Genomic DNA, 19,378 nt, shown 5'->3' on the forward strand with positions numbered 1-19,378 from the left:
AGGCCCTAACCACAAGACCACCCCAACAAAAGCCCCACACCCCTGCGAGAAATCCAGATATGGAAGTCTGTTACAATTGTCATAAAAAGGGACACTTTGCAAGAGATTGTAGATCAAGAGAAAGACAACACCATAATCATGAAATCCAAGGAATCAGGGAAGAACAGGGGAAACGGTTGATGATGATGAGCATCCGAGCGTTAGAGGAGGCATCAAATCAGCCAAGACCCCAGTTCACTGACACTCGGAGAAAGCCAAGGATCTGTTACCATTGTAGAAGAGAAGGGCATTATGCCAACAAGTGTAAAAACCCACATAAAGTTAGACCCCCTAGACCAAGAAATGAGCAAAATTACAACACACACCATTATAATCAGGGATCATATAGGAAGAATTTTGGGCCACACCCATAATATATAGTCAGGAAAGGTGATCATTAGGACTGATGGTAAGCCTGAGGTAACGGTTAACAAAGTGGGAGGTCATTCACTGAAGACACAGGAATGACCAGGTGAAAAGTTGTAAATGTATTTGTGAAAAATGTTTTTTTTTTCTCTCTCTCTCTCTATCCCCATCTCTGACGAGTAGTGGTAAGAATTCACACATTGCATATCCACTTGGTCCTTGCAGAAGTCTACCAAACCCCAGCATGACCTCCGCCACAATGTATTTCTGGCCAGATACAGACAGTGGAGTAATGCAGGTGCTGGTGGGGAGGGACTGCTCAAGGAGACCATTAGACACATAGATATGACAGCCTAATAAGTCTGACAATGTTTTTCTAATGCTAACAATGTTTTCTTAATGTTGACAATGTTTAAAAATGCTTTGTTTCTCTTTTCTTATTGATGGTTATTGTCGAGTTATGTAATGTATATATGCACATGAATTGTTCTCTATCTCTTTTGTTTTTTTTTGTTGTCTCTCTCTTCCCACTCATGTTTCCATGGTTTAAAGATGCTATGTCACCCCTCAGTTGGACCAATGGTAATGCCAGATTTTTGCTCCTTACAGAAAGATCGTCGGTTGGGAAGGAATATTGCATCACCAGAATGTTCGTTTGGAAGACTGAGAGACAGCACCTTTGAGAGGACAGCAGAACAAGAAGAACAACAAGACGAGAGAACTTATTATCGTAACAAGTTCTCTCCCCCTCAAACTGATTTCTTATACCCCCTTTACAAATTTCTTCTTTTCTCCTCCTGTAAGATGGACTTGCCCCAAGAGACTGTGATATGGATTTTCCTGTTGACCATGATGTTGACCAGAGCAGTCTGTTTCGGTGAGAGTACCAGCGAGGTCGAGAAAGGATCCAGAAAGGTCCTGATGACTGAGACGGAGGTGTAAATTTCCAATAGCAACCCAATCACCAAGCAAAGGCGAGTACCGGGCACGTTCTAACAACCATGTTATTTGTAAACAATTGTGAAGGATTGTTAGTTCAAAAAGAAAATTGTATCTGTAGGCTCTGTGACAATCTGGTAGAGGATGGATGCATAAAGAAATGCCAATCCAGTTTTAATATCCATATGGACCGGCATCCATTGAGTGACTATCACTCTTTAGTGGGTAATGTGTTAAACAAAACAGATTGTTGGGTATGCTCTCAAGTACCTCAGGGTCATAGCAAATCAGGGCTAGTACCATTTCCTTTAACGTTAGGGGAGGTACTTGAGCTAAGTGGTGGGAGACCGGTGGACCGGAGATTTAACATCTCCAGCCCTCCTAGTTTGAAGCTCCACCAATACCATGTGGATAGGTCCCTCTTATGTTTTAATATCTCCAATCCCCGTAAGCCGGGAAATTGGGAAGTGTCATGGAGCAACCTTACCATGACCTTTTCACACAGAGCAGATAGAATGCCTACAGATACAGAGCTTGTACGCCACATAGCCAGTAGAGGAAAATCTTTCCGGTATCGATATACCTTAGGAAATAGGATTACTAGAGTTGGAGAAGTATCACCAGGATACTGTGCACATATCGTACAAACTGATACGTGCCTTAAGCAGATGGAAGAATTAGGGTCAGGAGATTTCACCTGGAAGGTTTGTAACATGGTCATGTCCTTCTCCGTCCCATATGTTCTCCCCGATGACGCATATTTCATATGCGGGAGAAAGGCGTACAAGTGGCTTGCCCCAAACTCTGAAGGATTGTGTTATATTGGAAAAGTATTGCCTGAAGTGATGACTGTTACACATGACAAAATGAAGGACATACACCGTGGTGCCCAAGCTCCTTATACTCACACTCATTACGAGCACCGAGTTAAAAGACAACTGTCAGAAAGGTTAGAGCATCCGGCCTCTGATCTTATCCATGAATCCACCGGGATTCAGGTTCTGGTAGCGTTAGATTTCACTCGCACCGCTCGAGGAGTGATGAATTATAGATACATTTCCGCACTCGCCAATTTGTTAGATAATATCACTGAAATGTATGATGACACGTTCAGATACACTGGAAGAGAACTTCAAGCGTACAAAACAGAACTAGTTCAGCATAGGATGGTTCTTAATTATCTTACAGCAGTAACAGGCGGATATTGTGTTACATTGGCAACACAGTATGGCATAAAGTGTTGCACGTATATCACAAATAGCACCGAGGATCCGGTAGAGGTCATAGACCAAAAGATGGACGATATTCTCCAATTGAAGTGGGAATTTCGTCGGAAACACAATCTCACCCTTGCTGCTGTAGGTAATGAGCTGACTGGTTGGGTGTCATGGTTGAACCCGCGAAATTGGTTCTCCGGTTTAGGAGACTGGGCTCAAGGAGTCATAATGGATGTTGGAAAGTTTCTACTATGTATCTTAGGTGTTGTTATATTTATTGGATTGATATTTAGATGCGGGCAGGCTTTAATGAGGTGCAAACAAAGTACAAAAGTGATGAGCCTGAGGAGTGAGGAAACTGTAATTAACCTGGATTTGATTTATGACCCAATGATAGAAACCATGATGTGATGAAAATGCGATTATACGGTCCGTTTCTTTCACCTGTTTTTCTGCTTTTCTCCAAGATACGAAGACCCCCTTGGACGAGGAAGTTGACGAGACGCTATACAGACAACAGACAAGCACCAAAGATGAAGTTTTGACAACCTATGATATGGACACTTGATGAACTTTGCCATGGATCCCCAGTTTCCCTAGTATTTTTAAACTCACGCTAGCCCAACATTTTTGTAAATCTGATGGCACTGACAAAGCTATTTGCTCATGCCCAAGGAGCAATACAGCGCAAAGAAGACGACTTTCAACTGATACCGAACAAAACTTCGACGACAGATGTACATTTCCCTGACATAGAATATCATTGCATTTTCCATAAGTGTTCTTTATCTTCATCTCTACAACCCTCAGGTAATGACACACATAGGCGATAGGGAATACAGGCACAGATATCAGCAACCACATATTCCCCCATTCATGTATCATCAACTAAAATGTGCTCCCCATTTTGTTCAAAAAAAAAAAAATCCGAAAAGAGCTCGGTAAAGTTTGACAGCCCATCCACAGACCTGTACCACAGGATAAGAAGGAATTCAAATGTATAATTCGCAATACCTCGAAGCTTGATTTACCACACGTATGGCACGATGATACATGACCCTCCAAACATGGACTCATACACACATGCTTCTGCTATCTCACTAGGTCATACCCTCTTCACACCTTCTCCTCTCTCCTCCCTTACCCAACCATGGAAATGAATTAACCCCTGACATATATTTTTCTCCTTTTGAAATGTTTTCAGGAAGTGGCAGTTATTATTGACTGCCAAAGGGTGGACTGTCAAAGTCAGAAAAATATCCCCATACACACTGCCATATTGGCACCGCACACTGGTCCGCGCTGCGCATGCGTACGCTCTCCCGTGAAGGCGCATACCCGCAATAGCGTGCACCCGCGGGCGCACGGTATGCGTATTTACGGTAGAGTTTATGTAATCGTAGCGTGCGACTCATTCGTTACATATTTTCAGTAATAATGTAGTTTGTAGATCATGGTCCCTTTGATAGATTCTGAAAGTTTGGTTAACATAGAATGTCCCTGAGCTGAGGAATCCCTCTTTGTATCGTAGGAAGGGTCTAACAGGAGTCATGCAGTAGTGTTTGGTACCCATCGGAAGAGTATTTAAATAGCAATATTCCGGTGTTGGTTTGGAGGGTATTAATCGCTCGTGCGAATAGTTATGGACATAAGAAGTTTATGTCCATTTCTACTATTTACTCATACTCAGGTATGCGGCGGGAAACCTAGTTCCCCACCCACCTGAGCTGTTTGAAATCGTCACAGCCCACCTGTATGAATCAACCTATGACCTTTTGTTATGATGCAGGGCCGAATTCCGACGTCCAATGGACAATGGGATTGTAGGGACTATGAGATTGCATTGTGTGTGGGGCATAAATAGGCAGGCCGACCACATCCAGCTCTCACTCTTCAACGGTTCTCATTGCTGAAAATCGGGTGCTGGATGTCCAGGCGCATGCGATCGTTTACCCTTGTGCGTAAGTTTCTCTCCGTAATCATTGTCTTACTGTGAGCCAATTTCTCTCATCTCTCTCCATTTCTCTCTCTCTCTCTCCTTTCTCTTTTCTCTCACATCTCCCCTAGACTAGTATTGAATTGTATTAGATAGTATTATATTTTGGTTAGGAAGTCTCTGTTATATTGTAGTGTATCATTTGTACTGTTATCCCCTTTTACAAGTATATTAGATATAATACAGTTAATAGGCTTTGGACCCTAAACCAGTATCTGTGTATTTTCTATAGTGTTAAGTGTTCACTTGAGCGTCGGTGACGCTCAAGCAGCTTTGTAGTTAGTCAGGTTACACAAGGTTGCACTTACACCCTGTACTCACATTAAGGTATTCTGTGCATTTCATTGGTATAAGGTTTAGACATAAAGGTATAGCGTTGTGAGCGTCTGCGCCGCTGGTGATCTCTTCGTGGTCTCGAGCGTCCGCTACGCCATAGCGAATCATTACTCTAGTCATAACCAATAACGTGTTGTCCTGTGATCACTGGGCCGTGAGCGAACGTGACGCTTGAGCGTCTCGCCTACGGCTGAGCGATCGTTACGCAAATAGCGTACCCTTACGGTACTCCTTAAGTAAGCAGCGTACAGTGTTCTTAGACTTCATAAAGGGTTGTTTATACGACAAAGGAATTTAGCATTGTCAGGGCATAGAGGGAGGAGCCAGTTCACACCCTTGAAAAGTCTTAAAGTGCTCATGGCTCCTGCGGAACCGTCTATACCCCATGGTACTGAAGTGGAACCCAGCATCCTCTACGGACTTGGAGAAAAGGATTTATCGGTAGCTATTATCTCAAACCTTATTTGATCCTTATTTCTTTGTAAGGATATCCTTATATCTATCCCATGCATGCTTGAATTGCTCTACTGTGTTAGCCTCTACCACCTCTGATGGGAGGCTATTCCACTTGTCTACTACCCTTTCTGTGAAGTAATTTTTCCTCAGTTTTCCCCTGAACCTCTCCCCCCTCCAGTCTCAGTGCATGTCCTCGTGTCCTATTGCTTCTCTTCATTTGAAGAATGTTTCCGTCCTGGACTTTTGTGTCTGTTGTATTAATATCCTTTTGAAGATATGGGGGGTCATTCTGATCCGATCGCACGCTGCAGTTTATCGCAGCGGTGCGATCGGCTCAGAACTGCGCATGCGCCAGCGCCGCAGTATGCTGGCGCCAGACTACCGAAGGCCGTCAGGCCGCTACGATCGCCTCTGCCTGAGTGACAGGCAGAGGCGGTCGCTGGGCGAGGGGGGCAGAACGCGGCGTTTGGCCGCCGCTTCGTGGGCGCGGTCCGGCCACACCGAACGGGGGGCGGGCCGCAGCGGCTGCGTGACATTACACGCAGCCGTTGCGGGCCGGGGAGCGATGTGTAGCTCTAGGCCAGCATGCTAAAGCTGCGCTGGTCAGGAGCTACTCTTGAAGTGCAAAGGCATCGCCCCTGTGCGATGCCTTTGCACTTCTGTGGGGGGGGGGGCGCCACTGACATGCGGGGCAGGATAGCCCTGTGCTGGGCGTCCCCCCGCCTGTCAGTGTGAATGATCGTAGCTGTGCTAAATTTAGCACAGTTACGATCATCTCGGAATGACCCGCATGGCCTCCAGAATGGAAAACAGTATTCTAAATGAGGTCATACCAATGACCTATACAGTGGCATTATTACTTCTTTCTGCTGCTGATTCCTCTCCCAATGCAGCCAAGCATCTGCCTAGCCTTCCTCATTGCTTTGTTACATTGCTTACCTGCCTTTAAGTCACCTGAGATAGTGACTGCTAGATCCCTTTCCTCCTCAGTAGGTTCCAGTATAGTGCCATTAATACTATACCATATTTAGCCTTTGGATTTTTGAGACCCAAGTGCATGATTTTGCATTTTTTGGCATTAAACTGTAATTGGCACACTCTTGACCATTCCTCTAGTCTACCTAGATCCTCAATCATTTGTTTTACCCCTCCTGGTGTGTCTACCCTGTTGCATACTTTTGTGTCATCTGCAAAAAAGGCATACTTTCCCATTAATGCCATTTGCAATGTCACCAATAAAGATATTAAAAAGCACTGGTCCAAGTACAGATCCCTGGGGTACTCCACTGGTAACATTTTCCTCCTATGAATGCATACATTTACCACAACTCTGTTTTCTATCCTGCAACTAAGATCTTATCCATTCAATAATCATAGTATCCAATCCCAAGATTTCAAGTTTATTTAGCAGTCTGAGATGTCGAATAGTGTCAAAAGCCTTACTATAGTCTAGATAAACTATATCCACGGCACCACCTTTATCCATCACTTTAGTCACACAGTCAAAAAAGTCAATAAGATTTGTTTGACATGATCTCCCCCCAGTGAATCCATGCTGTTTGGGATCCTGTAAATTGCTGGATTTAACATAATCTGCAACTCTTGTAAATTGCTGGAGATAATCTACAAATTTGTGGCAATTACAGGGTCATGGCGCAATGAACATCATGACTAGGACATAGCTATACCGGGATATACTTTATTTAGGAAGGACAGAATGGGAAAAATCGGAGGAGGGGTAGCAATCTACGTAAAAAAAAAAAAAGCATAAATACCTTGTCCTTCTTGTCTTTCTCTTTGGTGTATCTGCTCTAGTTCATTATCATTGTTATTTACATTCAGCTGCTTCATACATTATCACCACATTTACCTTTCATCACCACAGCTCCTTGCATAAGTGTCTCTTGCATACCTCTTCTTTCCTGTACTTAGGGGGTAATTCTGAGTTGATCGCAGCAGGAATTTTGTTAGCAGTTGGGCAAAACCATGTGCACTGCAGGGGAGGCAGATATAACATGTGCAGAGAGAGTTAGATTTGGGTGGGCTATTTTGTTTCTGTGCAGGGTAAATACTCACTGCTTTATTTTACACTGCAAATTAGATTGCAGATTGAACACACCACACCCAAATCTAACTCTCTCTGCACATGTTAAATCTGCCTCCCCTGCAGTGCACATGGTTTTGCCCAACTGCTAACAAAATTCCTGCTGCGATCAACTTGGAATTACCCCCTTAGTCTCCTCTCTGTTAGCCTGTCCCTCTGACCCAAACTTGGTCTCAGTCTTTCTCTTTCTGTCCCTGTCTTTTCTGCCAACTGATAACACTGGTCTCAGGGGGTAAGCTCATACTGTCGCCAGTGGTGTAAGTCCTGGTGGGCATCCCAGTACTGGTAGACATATAAAGTCTTATGGGAAAAGCGGCTCTTATAGGCATGAAGACATGCTGAGTGTTACTCTACGAGTCTTACACCCAGGCATCTGGGGTTATCGTCAAAAGATCAACTATGTGTCAAGCTCGCCACCATTCTTCGTGTCAAGTTATCTATTCATCACCTCCTAATATCCAGTTCTCTGCAACACTCTGTCCAGATATATTCCTCAGATCATTACACCTGCCTTCTTTGTAGCTTCTCACCAATTCAGAATTTAAATCATTCTGTGTCCAACTGTGACCTAGGTTTTGAACACAAATTCCAACCAAAGTTAGACCCTATTTACACCGCAACTTCAACCCAGGTTATTCCTGGGCCAACCTTATTTACACTAAACCCATGTGCAGTTATTCTGTTTTGCCTGCACTTGGAGATGAAATAATCTCCAAGCGCTGGTGATTCAGTTCTCCATATGCTTGCAATGACACATTGGTCGGTTAATCCTGGTCACTCGTTTACACTGTACCGTTACCTGGGTCCAACCCTGATAGCTACACGGGGTAGATTCCCAGGTTACTGGACCTGGGTTATTTTGCTAGGACCCTTTTCTACTGAGCCATGATCCGGGTAGACCTGGCAATAACACGGGTTACTGCAGCAGTGGAAAAGAGGTATAAGACTACATCTCGGCTGTGACAGGCAGCAGAGTAGAGACTGTGGACCCAGACTCTCTTCTATTGAGCTGCAGCAGCCAGTAACCTTTTTTTCTCTCAAAACTTTATTGAAATCAAGAAAAAAATGGCAGAATGCTCACTTCCTGGAAGTTCATACTTCTCACACTGGTCTTTAAGAGGTCTATTTACTAAACCTTGGACAGAGGTAAAGTGAACGGAGATAAAGTACCAGCCATTCAGCTCCTAACTGCCATGTCACAGGCTGGGTTTGAAAAATGTCAGGTAAGAGCTGATTGGCTGGTACTTTATCTCCATCCAAGGATTAGGAAATAGACCCCAAGTGAGGAGAGGCAGCTACTGGCAGCTAGAGGTGAGGAAGCCATTGCTGGAAAAGACAGCTGACTGGTAGTGACATTTCTAGTTTGTAACACCTGGGTGGCTTTGTGCTACCACAGGTGCTTATGGCAGTGTGATATTCTAGCCTGCTGATATCACTAACATATAGAAGGAGGAGCAAATGCCTATAGTACATAGTGTGAAGCGATATGTACAGGGATTTTCTAGGGTTTTTTCATTTGATCCCCTTTTCTCAGTTAGTATATGGACGCCTGAAAAATGACAGGAGCTGACTGGTTGGTTGTATGTAGCAATTTTGAGGAGAGCCATTAATCAGGAGAATTAAACATGTAATTGAGGCATAAACTGGTTGTCATTCTCACAAAATGGCTGCCTACTGGAGCAGGTTTGCCATAGACCTTAGCGGAAGTTCTCCTACCAGGCAAGTGTCCTCATGGGACCACCTGCAGAAGTCTCTTTGTTTATATAAAATCTTTATTTTTCACTTGCGGTGGGTGAGCTGGGGTGCCTCAGTGTGCCAGCAATGATCACAGTGTTGATATGGAGAGAAAAATGGCAATTGAAATGAAAACACAACAAGTAAATACTACTACATTTGTATTTTATTGTGGAACCAAGTTTGTTTCCTTTACATCAAATATCCTCAGTGGAAGTGGGGTATTGCACACAAATATCATAAAAGCACTACATATTACTTCACTGTAAACTAATGTTCTACATTAGATATGAATTGGTAGAATAGAGGTGATGCGGGATTATAAGACAATACCATACACAGCTGCAGACTGACACAAACACCATTCAGAATGAGAGAGTGTGAGGACCTTCCCAGCCAACCACAAGACTGTTCCTGTTCAACAGTTGGAAGATAGACCGCGGCATGCATACGTGTTATAAAGCATAGTTCATTGCTGCCATTATATCCTTGTTATTACAGCCCAGTCTTGAGGGAATGTTACTCGTGGCCCTTTAGAGTCTGGAGCCTGAAGCTAAAGTAGTGCAGAGAAGCTTGTGGGAATCATTTTCATTCACTTGTGTTCTAGAATTCTTTTTCTCTGAATTCAAAACTATGAACAAAGCCCGACGTTGCTTACTGTACTCCAAAATTAGAGCATATATATATATTTTTATTATTATTATTATTTATTATTATTATTTTGTTCACTGTGAGGAAATATACACTTTGTGTTGATTTGTACCTGGCATCATCCTTTAAATCCTTAATAGGTATCCAAATACGAGAAATTCATCCCAATGAGTCATTGACCCTTAAAGGTAAAGGGCAGTGTCACTGACCTGAAATAATTACAGGGTATGCCTACATATATTACAAATAATAAAAAAAAATGCAAGAAGAAAATACTTTCTTATGAACATTCAGTACCATTACAGTGAAGGACATGTTAGCGATACAGCCGGAGATTCTCTCTTGACATCAAGCTGCATGTACTGATATGCTACAAAGCAGTCATACAAAATCCATGGGAAGCTCACAGCTTCATACATTAAGGTTCCATGGCAATAGCTATTTGTCTGGAGGCCTTCAAAGGACTCCAATCTAAAGTATGTGATCCCATTACCCATTCCATGATAAGCAGCTCTGATCCTGACAGTTGAAAGCAAAGAGTAGTTCTACAGTTCAACTCCAATGCCCAACATGCATTTCCAGCCTTAACTGTGTGGGAGTCATAGTCATAGATCAGATCATTTAGGGTACGGTGAGTGGCCAGTTGGGATAGCCAATTCTACAGATATTGATCTGATTTTGCTACACACTAGTACTACTACATCAATAGATTAAAAGTGGTCTTGTCACATAGACGCAGTGAATGCGGCCAGCCAATATACAACTTATCAATTCTACAAGACCTGGTGACATCAGTAAGGTAGTGTCAACGCAGCAGAGTTCCTAGTGAATTGATAAGGTGCATCATCATAACCATCAGATCTCAACATGGCTGCTGCGCTGTGTGGATGACACATCAATAACACATCACTGTGCTTCAGCTAGATTGTCATCAGTCCACTCCAAAGTGAGGTCACGTCAGGTTACCAATTTCCTGTAGGCAAAGATTACAAGAAAAAGCATCAACTAGCAAATTTGTACCCCTTATCACAGGTACAAAGCATAAATCTGCTTTATTTATCTGAGACGTGATCTATATTCAGTATACATTATTGTCCTGCAATCACTCTTTATTCCTACAAATTATAAAATACATTTAGTGGCGTCAGAAGAAACAAAACCTATTTATGTGCATAATTCTAATAACTGTAGCTAGTTCAGGAAATAAGGTTCATGTGGCACATTTACTAAAAGTCTGAATAAAGTATGAGTCCACCACTAAGAGAACAATTGGAAATCTCTGTTCATATATATTTATATAATATTTTTTATTTTAAAGTGAGCAAATCTTCCCTTTTAAGTCAGCATGCGTGGGAAATAGGGTCTCAGTATATACTTAGGTGGGGTGAAGACATGGATCGGAGTTTCCATGCATCAGTACCATGGCATACAATTACATTATGGTTGAATAGACTCCCTGAAACGTCCGGTTACCTCTCTGTTGATTAATTATTATTATTTAGGTTGGTCAGGTTTAGGATGCTAAATCCGGACTGTGAAAATAATGTCTTAATGGTTCAGAGTTACTAATCATTCAAGGCAATCGGTCAGCAAAGCACTTTGGAGCCCATGGTTCAGAAAACATAACTTTCTCTGACTTTGCACACCAAAAAAAAAAAAAGTTTATTTAACACTAACCATTTAGAAGTGTTGATCATTTTATGTAACTCTTCTCAAATGCACATTAAATTAAATTAAATGCATTAAAGGTGAGCGCACCTGAACACAGCCGGAATGTAGTTACAGGTGTTCTGGTTTCGTTCCAATGAATTAGGTTTCATTAACAAATTCCATTATCAAAATATGCAATTCAATGCAAAAATGACTACGGGCTACATTTACAGGAAGCACAGCGCTCTTCAATAATTGTACGTTACTGTGCATCTGATCCCATCTTGTCACAAAGGTGCATTGACCGTGTGAAATTAACACCTACAGTATGAGCATGAGGCTAGCAAAGTATATATATGACAGTAAAAAAAAAAAAACAAGAAAAAAACAACTTTCTGTGCAATCGGTATAACATAACATAAAACACTGTATAAACTTACATAAACAGCAAAGCAATAAATATCATTGCTTATAAAAAAAAAGTTTCTCCTAATTCACAGCATTAAAAGGACTGATCAAGCCCAAAACAGTACCAAAATTCATAAACAATAACAGTGCAAATTATAACAAAATAGTGTTACCTCTCAAAATAAATATACAAAGAATTAAAAAAGAAACTACTTCATTGGCATGGCAAATTTTGTATCTCACGTAAGGCGAGTAGGGTATTAATTAAGAGTAAGTCATTTTACTTTAATTTAATGCATTGGTTTATCCAATAAAATCTTTGCATATTAATCCCATTACTCTTAAACCGGCAGTATTGAACCAGGTATATGAATTAACAACAGCTTTTAGCGAAGACAGCCAATCGTTGTGGTGTCACTAGTTCCTCGTTAATTGATCGACTGCATAAAGCTGGGAAAATAGTATATTTTATACTGCATCTAGACCCAATTTAATTTGTATAATCAGAATGTGTGATACCTGGATGAATCATATGCAATCAACGTACCATCAACTGATATAAATACTGGGAATAATAGTTGGCTTAAATAAATTATTGTAAAAAAAAGAAAAAAATGAAAAATGTCTCACCGACCTCTTAAAATTGAAATTTGTCCGATCCCTACTCCTCATTTAATACAAGGAACAATCATTAATCATTGTACATAAACTGCAAGCAAATAAAGTTATTTTGCAGCAATACCAAATTTAAAATCTAACAAGAAGGGTTTTTTTGTACATATAATAAAAAGGGTCTGTACATCTGTTAGCAATTCTTTAAAAAAAAAATGTAAAAAGGTGAGGATCTAGTCTGTAACAGTTGAAAACAAAATGACACTCATCAATCAACTTGCCTGAGAAAGCAGCCACTCATTACACATTAATGCATTTTCAGTAAGAGATTTCCCATCGGTGTGTTACGTCAGCTCTCTAGCACGCACACACGTCTGTAAATACAACCCCTGCATACTTCTTTTTTGTACACTTGCTGTCTTATGTTAAAAAATAAGTGCATTAAGTATCTTTGTACATTCAAGTCACTTTCTAAGGCAAATTCTACCGAATGTACTCCCGAATGCTTTGGTATTTGCTTCTGTGTACCGACTGTGAATCACAATGTGCGAAATTTTGAGATTTGGCAGGATGAATTTAACGGGAGTATGCCTTAGATTCAACGCTTCTGTTTTCACCCTGTATAAGGTATATTTTTTCAATGGCATGATTTAATCTGTAGCAGGTATAATAGTTAAAACACACAATGCAACCTATCACAGATCTAGAAGTGACAGGGTTATTTTAGTTTTTACTATTCTCACTAACTTCATTATGAAATGATTCCCAACATATGTGGTCGTGGAAGGTGGGAGAGCAAGGCTCAAACCTTGTCACCGGGATATTAGGGTACCAAATAGTGGAATAATCTTGGACTGTCCTGTTCAATCCTTCCGAGTGCCATATTGCAAATCACAAGCTGCCAAGGTTGTTGTATAGAGTTTCTGGGCAAAATATCATATTGTATAACACAAAGTGCTATAGAAATTAACTGGTTACTAATAAAGTGATGTCACAACAGTGTCCCATCAAAGGATCCTTCTTCTGATGATCTTCTCTCTCAATGTCTTTCCTCATAAGCAAAGTCCCCAACCATCCCGGGCTGCGGTGAATAAATGGGTACAAGAGCATGTCCTACAAACCTGTATATTAAACCTGGATAGCTGAGCTTGCAGTGATGTGAACATTGTAGTTTGCCATGGAGATGATATATTACTGACATCTGTGTCTGCATGGCACAGGCTAGCATTGGGCAGTATATAGTTCAGCAGTCATTTTTAATCTGTAAGGATATTTCCAGTAATAATCAGCTGTGTTAAGGTGAAGGAGTGGGCTGCAGTCTCCTTACAGTTCAATCTTGCATGCTGGGAAGGATTCATCTTGCATAACAACTGTGCTGCTACTAGCTAGCACCATTATATTGAGGTCCTGCTGCTTCTCGTGCGTCTCCTGGTACCATTCTCGCATCACTTCTGAATCATGGGTAGGAATTAATGTTACCTACAAGGAAAACAAAACAATATTTAGAGAATGAGGACTAATCACAGTCTTCTATTAAATTCTCAAACAGTAATACATTTATAGACAGATGAATAAAAATATATAGAAAGAAGTCAGATTTATTCTTAATTATGGCTGATAGGAAACTTTCACAAATAAACATTAAAAACTGACTGTGCCGATATTCTGGCTAAACACTCCAACGTTACTATGATGCGGCCCGTCTTAGTCAGATGATTGCATGGCATTCCCCTCGACACACTAAATGATGGGTCGACCTGGAAAGTGACTTGGCTGCTATTCCTTCGATTTCTTATTTACCGTGGCTGCACTGCACACATTATGCCCAAGCTATTGCTTCCTCTCCTTCGGCAGGGCTAACTTTGCAACACTGGGTGTCACTTAATAAGAGGTTGAAGTTAGCCACTTCCCCGTCCCCTCTAACCCCTCTTTGGTTTAACCCCGCCTTCCCACCGGGACTTTTGCCCGCGATGGCTCTTCCCTGGACCTCATTGGGGATCACGCGAGTTCATCACATTGTGGACAGGCACGCTCTAAAGTCTTTTGCGGATTTCCAAGAAAAATTCGGAATTCCTAATTCTCTGCATTTTCAGTACTTACAAATTCGTCACTTTATATCATCCCTCCACCTATCGTACCCATTGCAAATTCCGACCCCCCTAGAAAGATTTTGCATGTACAACTCTAACGATAAGGGGGCTATCTCATTTTTATATAAATCCATTTTGACCTTAGACCCCCCCCCCCCCTCCTCTTGAACCTCATGAACAGAATTGGGAAACGGATTTAGGGTTACATCTGGCAACAGAGGAATGGGACTCAATTCATACAGCGATATCTAAATGTTCCATAAGTGTGGCCATACGTGAAAATGCATACAAGGTCTATACCAGATGGTACTTAGTACCTGACAAACTTCCTCGCATTTATCCAAATACATCCAATTTATACTGGAGACATTGTGGGGAAGTGGGTTCATTCTACCACATCTGGTGGTCATGTGATTACCCGTTATTGGGGTATGGTTAGGTCCCTTATTAATGCCCTCGTTGAGCCCACAACACCACCTTCTCCAGTGAACTTACTACTCTGTGCCCCAATAGACAATGTCTCCATTAAAACAAACAAATTGATTCTCCATATCTCGGGCGCGGCTAAATACCAAATAGCGCGTAATTGGAAAGCTGCTACAGCCCCTGACAAACAGGAGCTACTGAACAGAATCTGGTTCATTTCAAGGATGGAATTTATAACCAGCATACAAAATAATACGGTACTAAAGTTTCACTCCGTATGGCTCCCTTGGTATAGGCTTCACAATACTCCTCTTCCAGGTCTTGGTTAAGGCTTTGACTCCTTCCCGCTCTCTCCGCCCCCTCTTTTTTTTTTCCCCGACCTGTTGGGGACCTTCTCTTTTCATCTTTCACCGTTACCCTTCCTCTCCTACTCTTCCCTACTTTCCCCTATTCCCCCACTCCCCCAGCTTATAGTCTTTCTCTGAGTTATGTTTATAGTTGTTTTTCAACAAATTTTCCAGACACCTTTTACCTACCTTTCGCTAAGAAAAAATATTAGCTGACAAGGTCTCTTTATAATTTGATTATTATTGTTTATATGATAGGGGATTTTTTTTTGGTTCACTTTATATGTACATTTTCTTTTTTATACAGAGATGTCTTATTTGACGATGCATGTGTGCATGCTTGTGTGGGTGTATGTGTGTGTGCGCGTACGTGTGCGCGTGCACGCATCCACCTTCCTTTTTTTTTTTTTCTCTTTCTTATTATTGTACGCATGTATTGAATAAATTACTCACTTACTCCGGGCATTTGTTTGCTACCATTTGACCCTTAGCTGTCATCTCTGTAACCGTTTGTAACTGTTTGTATTTTCAATAAAAATTTTATGATTGAAAAAAAAAAACTGATTGTGCCAAATATAATTATGGTAATTCTCAAAGGACCCAGCAGGTATTAGGGTTAGGGTTCCATCCATTCGGCCCATTTTGTTTCTTCAGCCTGAAAGCAGGGTAATTAGTACCTGCACCCATAAGAGGTTGATATATGGTGTGTCAGTGCTTTACTTAGGGTCTGACTACCTCAGGGAACAGGCAGCAAGCTTGTTATGAGACACTGTGATTTATTGACTGTGAGTATTGTGCATATGCCTACATTTGTGGCAGGGGTATTAGGTCCTACCAGTCTGAGAGAGGGGACTCTGTATGGTTTAGTTAGTGCCCAGACCTGCTAGGATTAATTTTTATGTTTTATATTTTCTGTACTGCACAATAAAACTATTTATGGCTAGAGTGCACGAAAATCCTTGATGGGTGTACTGTTTCCTGGCTGCTGTGTGTTTGGAAGTGCTCATCTCCCCCAGGAGAGAGCATGCCTACCTTGATTACCTCACAAAAGGAAAACAGACACAATGAGGCACTAATAAGTAGTACTTTGGAGGAAAAAAGGCAAAAGTTAATCAAATGGATACTAAAAATGTCGGTAATAACTTGAAGTTTAATCGGTGTGTGTGTCTTATGACTAAAGATAATGAATAGCACATTAAGACATGAGTTTAATTTTGGTGGATTATAAGGAACCACCACTGAGTACTTTGTTTGTCTTCTCCATACAACTGATGCTTTAAAGATGACATTTTATTTTATTTGATCATGACTATGAACAGTTAAATGCAAACAATAAGATGCTGAACATAGTTGTCAGCTTTTGAAGTAGAGTATACCTGCATATTGCTTCCCCACTGAGCTTTGCCTTCCAGAAGAGCATCCAGAATGGCCCGGCTGGGTTCTCCAGCTGCTGCATCATTTCCGCTCACTACGTAGTATGAAGATCGGACTCGTTTGAAAAACTCTACGTCTGCATTCTTGCAGCTGCTGTGATTTGGTATATATACCAGGTCCAAGTACACTGGGGGTCCTGGAGGAACAGGAGTTGATTTTGATGTCTTGGTAGTTCCACCTCCTGAAAATAGTCATTACATAAAGGTTCAAAATAAATCTTCAATCTGTTGTTTCACAACATATACTGCATTTTTTCCACAAGTACTGTAGCGTCACTGCTACAAAAAAAAACAGATGATCACCTGGAGCGATTCTTAGATACATATGCGTGTACGTGCATGTGAGTACTGAATGTCATATATATTTCAATAATTAGACTACAGACTTAATGACACATTATCAGCAAATCCCAGAAGATGACCATAATAGATTGATATTATTATTATTATTATATTATAGCAGTTGCGCACTAGAGATGAGGGAAGGCCCAGTCCCCCAGAGCGTTGGCTGCTAGAACTGACAGGCAGTGCAGCCCCCAGCTACTCCTGCTCCCAATTACCCTATGTGAACAATGAAAGCCTAAGGGAAGTGTAGGCCTTCCTCCCCTTGGCACTCACTGAAGCAACCCATAGCCAGCACACTCACCTACCTGCAGAGGTGCCATGGACTTCTCCTAGCCAATGTTTCCATGCACACTGCAAACATTGACATTCGCACACATGGTGAAGTGCACACATTTCACGTTGCATACATCAGTGCAGCCCTTTGGTTGCATAGGGAGACACAGGGGTGGCTTGAACCCGGAGAGTCACTGAGGGGGGAGGGGGGCTGGGGCATGATGATGGAAAGACACATGGGGGTATGAGGCTGGAGAGACACGTGGGGGCATGAGGCTGAAGAGACACTGGTGGGGCATCTGGTTGGAGAGGCAGGCAGGGCATGAGATGGTGAGACATAGCCCACAGCATGAGGTTAGAAATACAGTTGAGGGGGGTGGGGGCAAAAGGGTGATGAGATCGCAGAAAACATTGAAGGATGGGGCTGGAGAGATAAGGGTGCACACCACAATATCTAGTGACCTGACAAATAATGGGTCCAAAATACCAGTAATACATAATACCACAATACAAAATCATTCAATGACCAATCAAAAGAATACAGTACTGCAGATCCAGCTGTTGAGAACAGTGAAAAGTAGCACCTACATGAGCAAGGTCAGTGCTCAGAAACATAAGAGACAGGGCAGGGTTAGGAAGTAAAGCACATGGAAAAGGAGCCCTACTAATGAGAGATCAGGGCTGTTTCCAGTCAATTTGGCTCCCAGTGCGAGATTTAAAAATGCGCCCCCCCATGACATTAAAAAATGTGCCCCCCCACACACACACACCTAGATTTAAAAAAAAACTTGCGTGTGCACATGGCAAGGGGGCGTGGCCTCATCTAAATGGGTGTGGCCTCTTTTAAATGGGCATGGCCTCATCTGAAAAGACTAACTCACAATCCAGTTTTTGACCCTGCTCCAACAGATCACGACCACCACAGGGGAAAAAAATTATACCATATTAAGCCCCACACAGTAATTCCCCCTGCACCATATTATACCACACACTGCAATGCCCTTGATACATTAAATCCCCACACTATGGCAGGCAAGAGTCCCCATTTCACACATTACGGCAGGTGTCCCCATTTTACACATTGAGAGAGAGAGAGAATACTTACAGAGGCGATTACCGCTCTTCGGCCCGCCTCACCAGTCGCCCTCGCACCGGCCTTTCCCTCTTCCTAACTTGGATCCCCTTCTGTACCCCGCCGGGGGGGGGGAGTTTCGCGGAGTGGCGGGGTTGCGTCATGACGTAACGACGCAACCGCGTCATTCCGTGAAACTCCGCCCCCCGAGCGGGTTACTCGGGGAGAAATAGGAGGGGGAAGCAGGGAGCCACAGTTAGTGCCACGGCGGGCGCCCAGTGCGGTTGCACTGCTCGCCTGCCCCAAGAAACGGCCCTGTGAGAGATTACACCCTATACGGTACAAGTTTGCACCTTGGCAAAACAATCATGCAGAAGAGTTCTTTGGGGTTAAAATTGAAAACTTATGTAGAATTGGAGGTTCCAAAAATTGCTTGTGCATCCCTTGAATCATAAGATGGTTTGCCTAGGTGCAGATTTGAATAATTTCTGCTGGATTTGCTCCTAACTCCCCTGCAAAGTAAACCCACTGTTCCCCCTATAGTGAAAAAAGTATCTAATTAAAAATGCATGCCAGGTGGTTGTTTCAAATCCAGTAATATAATCATTGAATTAAGATACATAATTATTGTCAAAATTAAAGCTTAGCACAGCATTACTGAAAATGGTAGTTTATGGACTTTGGGGAAGATTTATCAAAGCTTGGAGAGCAATAAAGTGAAGAGACATCAAGTACTAACCAATCAGTTTCTGTCATGTTAAATGCTGTATTTGAAACTAGGGGCTGATTAGCTAGTACTTTATCTCTCTCCAAGCTTTAACAAATATCCCCCTGTATTCTACATGATTATGGATGGTTTACATGCATAGCACAATCAGCAGCAT

General features: G+C 42.0%; 1 protein-coding gene across 1 annotated transcript in view; it reads right to left on the bottom strand.

Moving 5' to 3' along the window:
* Positions 1 to 9,335: 9,335 nt before the first annotated feature.
* MAP1B (microtubule associated protein 1B) overlaps positions 9,336 to 19,378 on the bottom strand; it is a 144,144-nt gene continuing 134,101 nt past the window's right edge. The window contains exons 6-7 of the mRNA XM_063963883.1: positions 16,748 to 16,986; positions 9,336 to 13,987 (exon numbers count right to left, since the gene is read on the bottom strand). Of these exons, the coding sequence (XP_063819953.1) occupies positions 13,832 to 13,987; positions 16,748 to 16,986 (395 nt within the window). The 3' untranslated portion in view covers positions 9,336 to 13,831. The remainder of the gene's footprint in view (positions 13,988 to 16,747; positions 16,987 to 19,378) is intronic.

This window comes from Pseudophryne corroboree, chromosome 1 (genome assembly GCF_028390025.1).
Source record: "Pseudophryne corroboree isolate aPseCor3 chromosome 1, aPseCor3.hap2, whole genome shotgun sequence".
NCBI lineage: Eukaryota > Metazoa > Chordata > Amphibia > Anura > Myobatrachidae > Pseudophryne > Pseudophryne corroboree.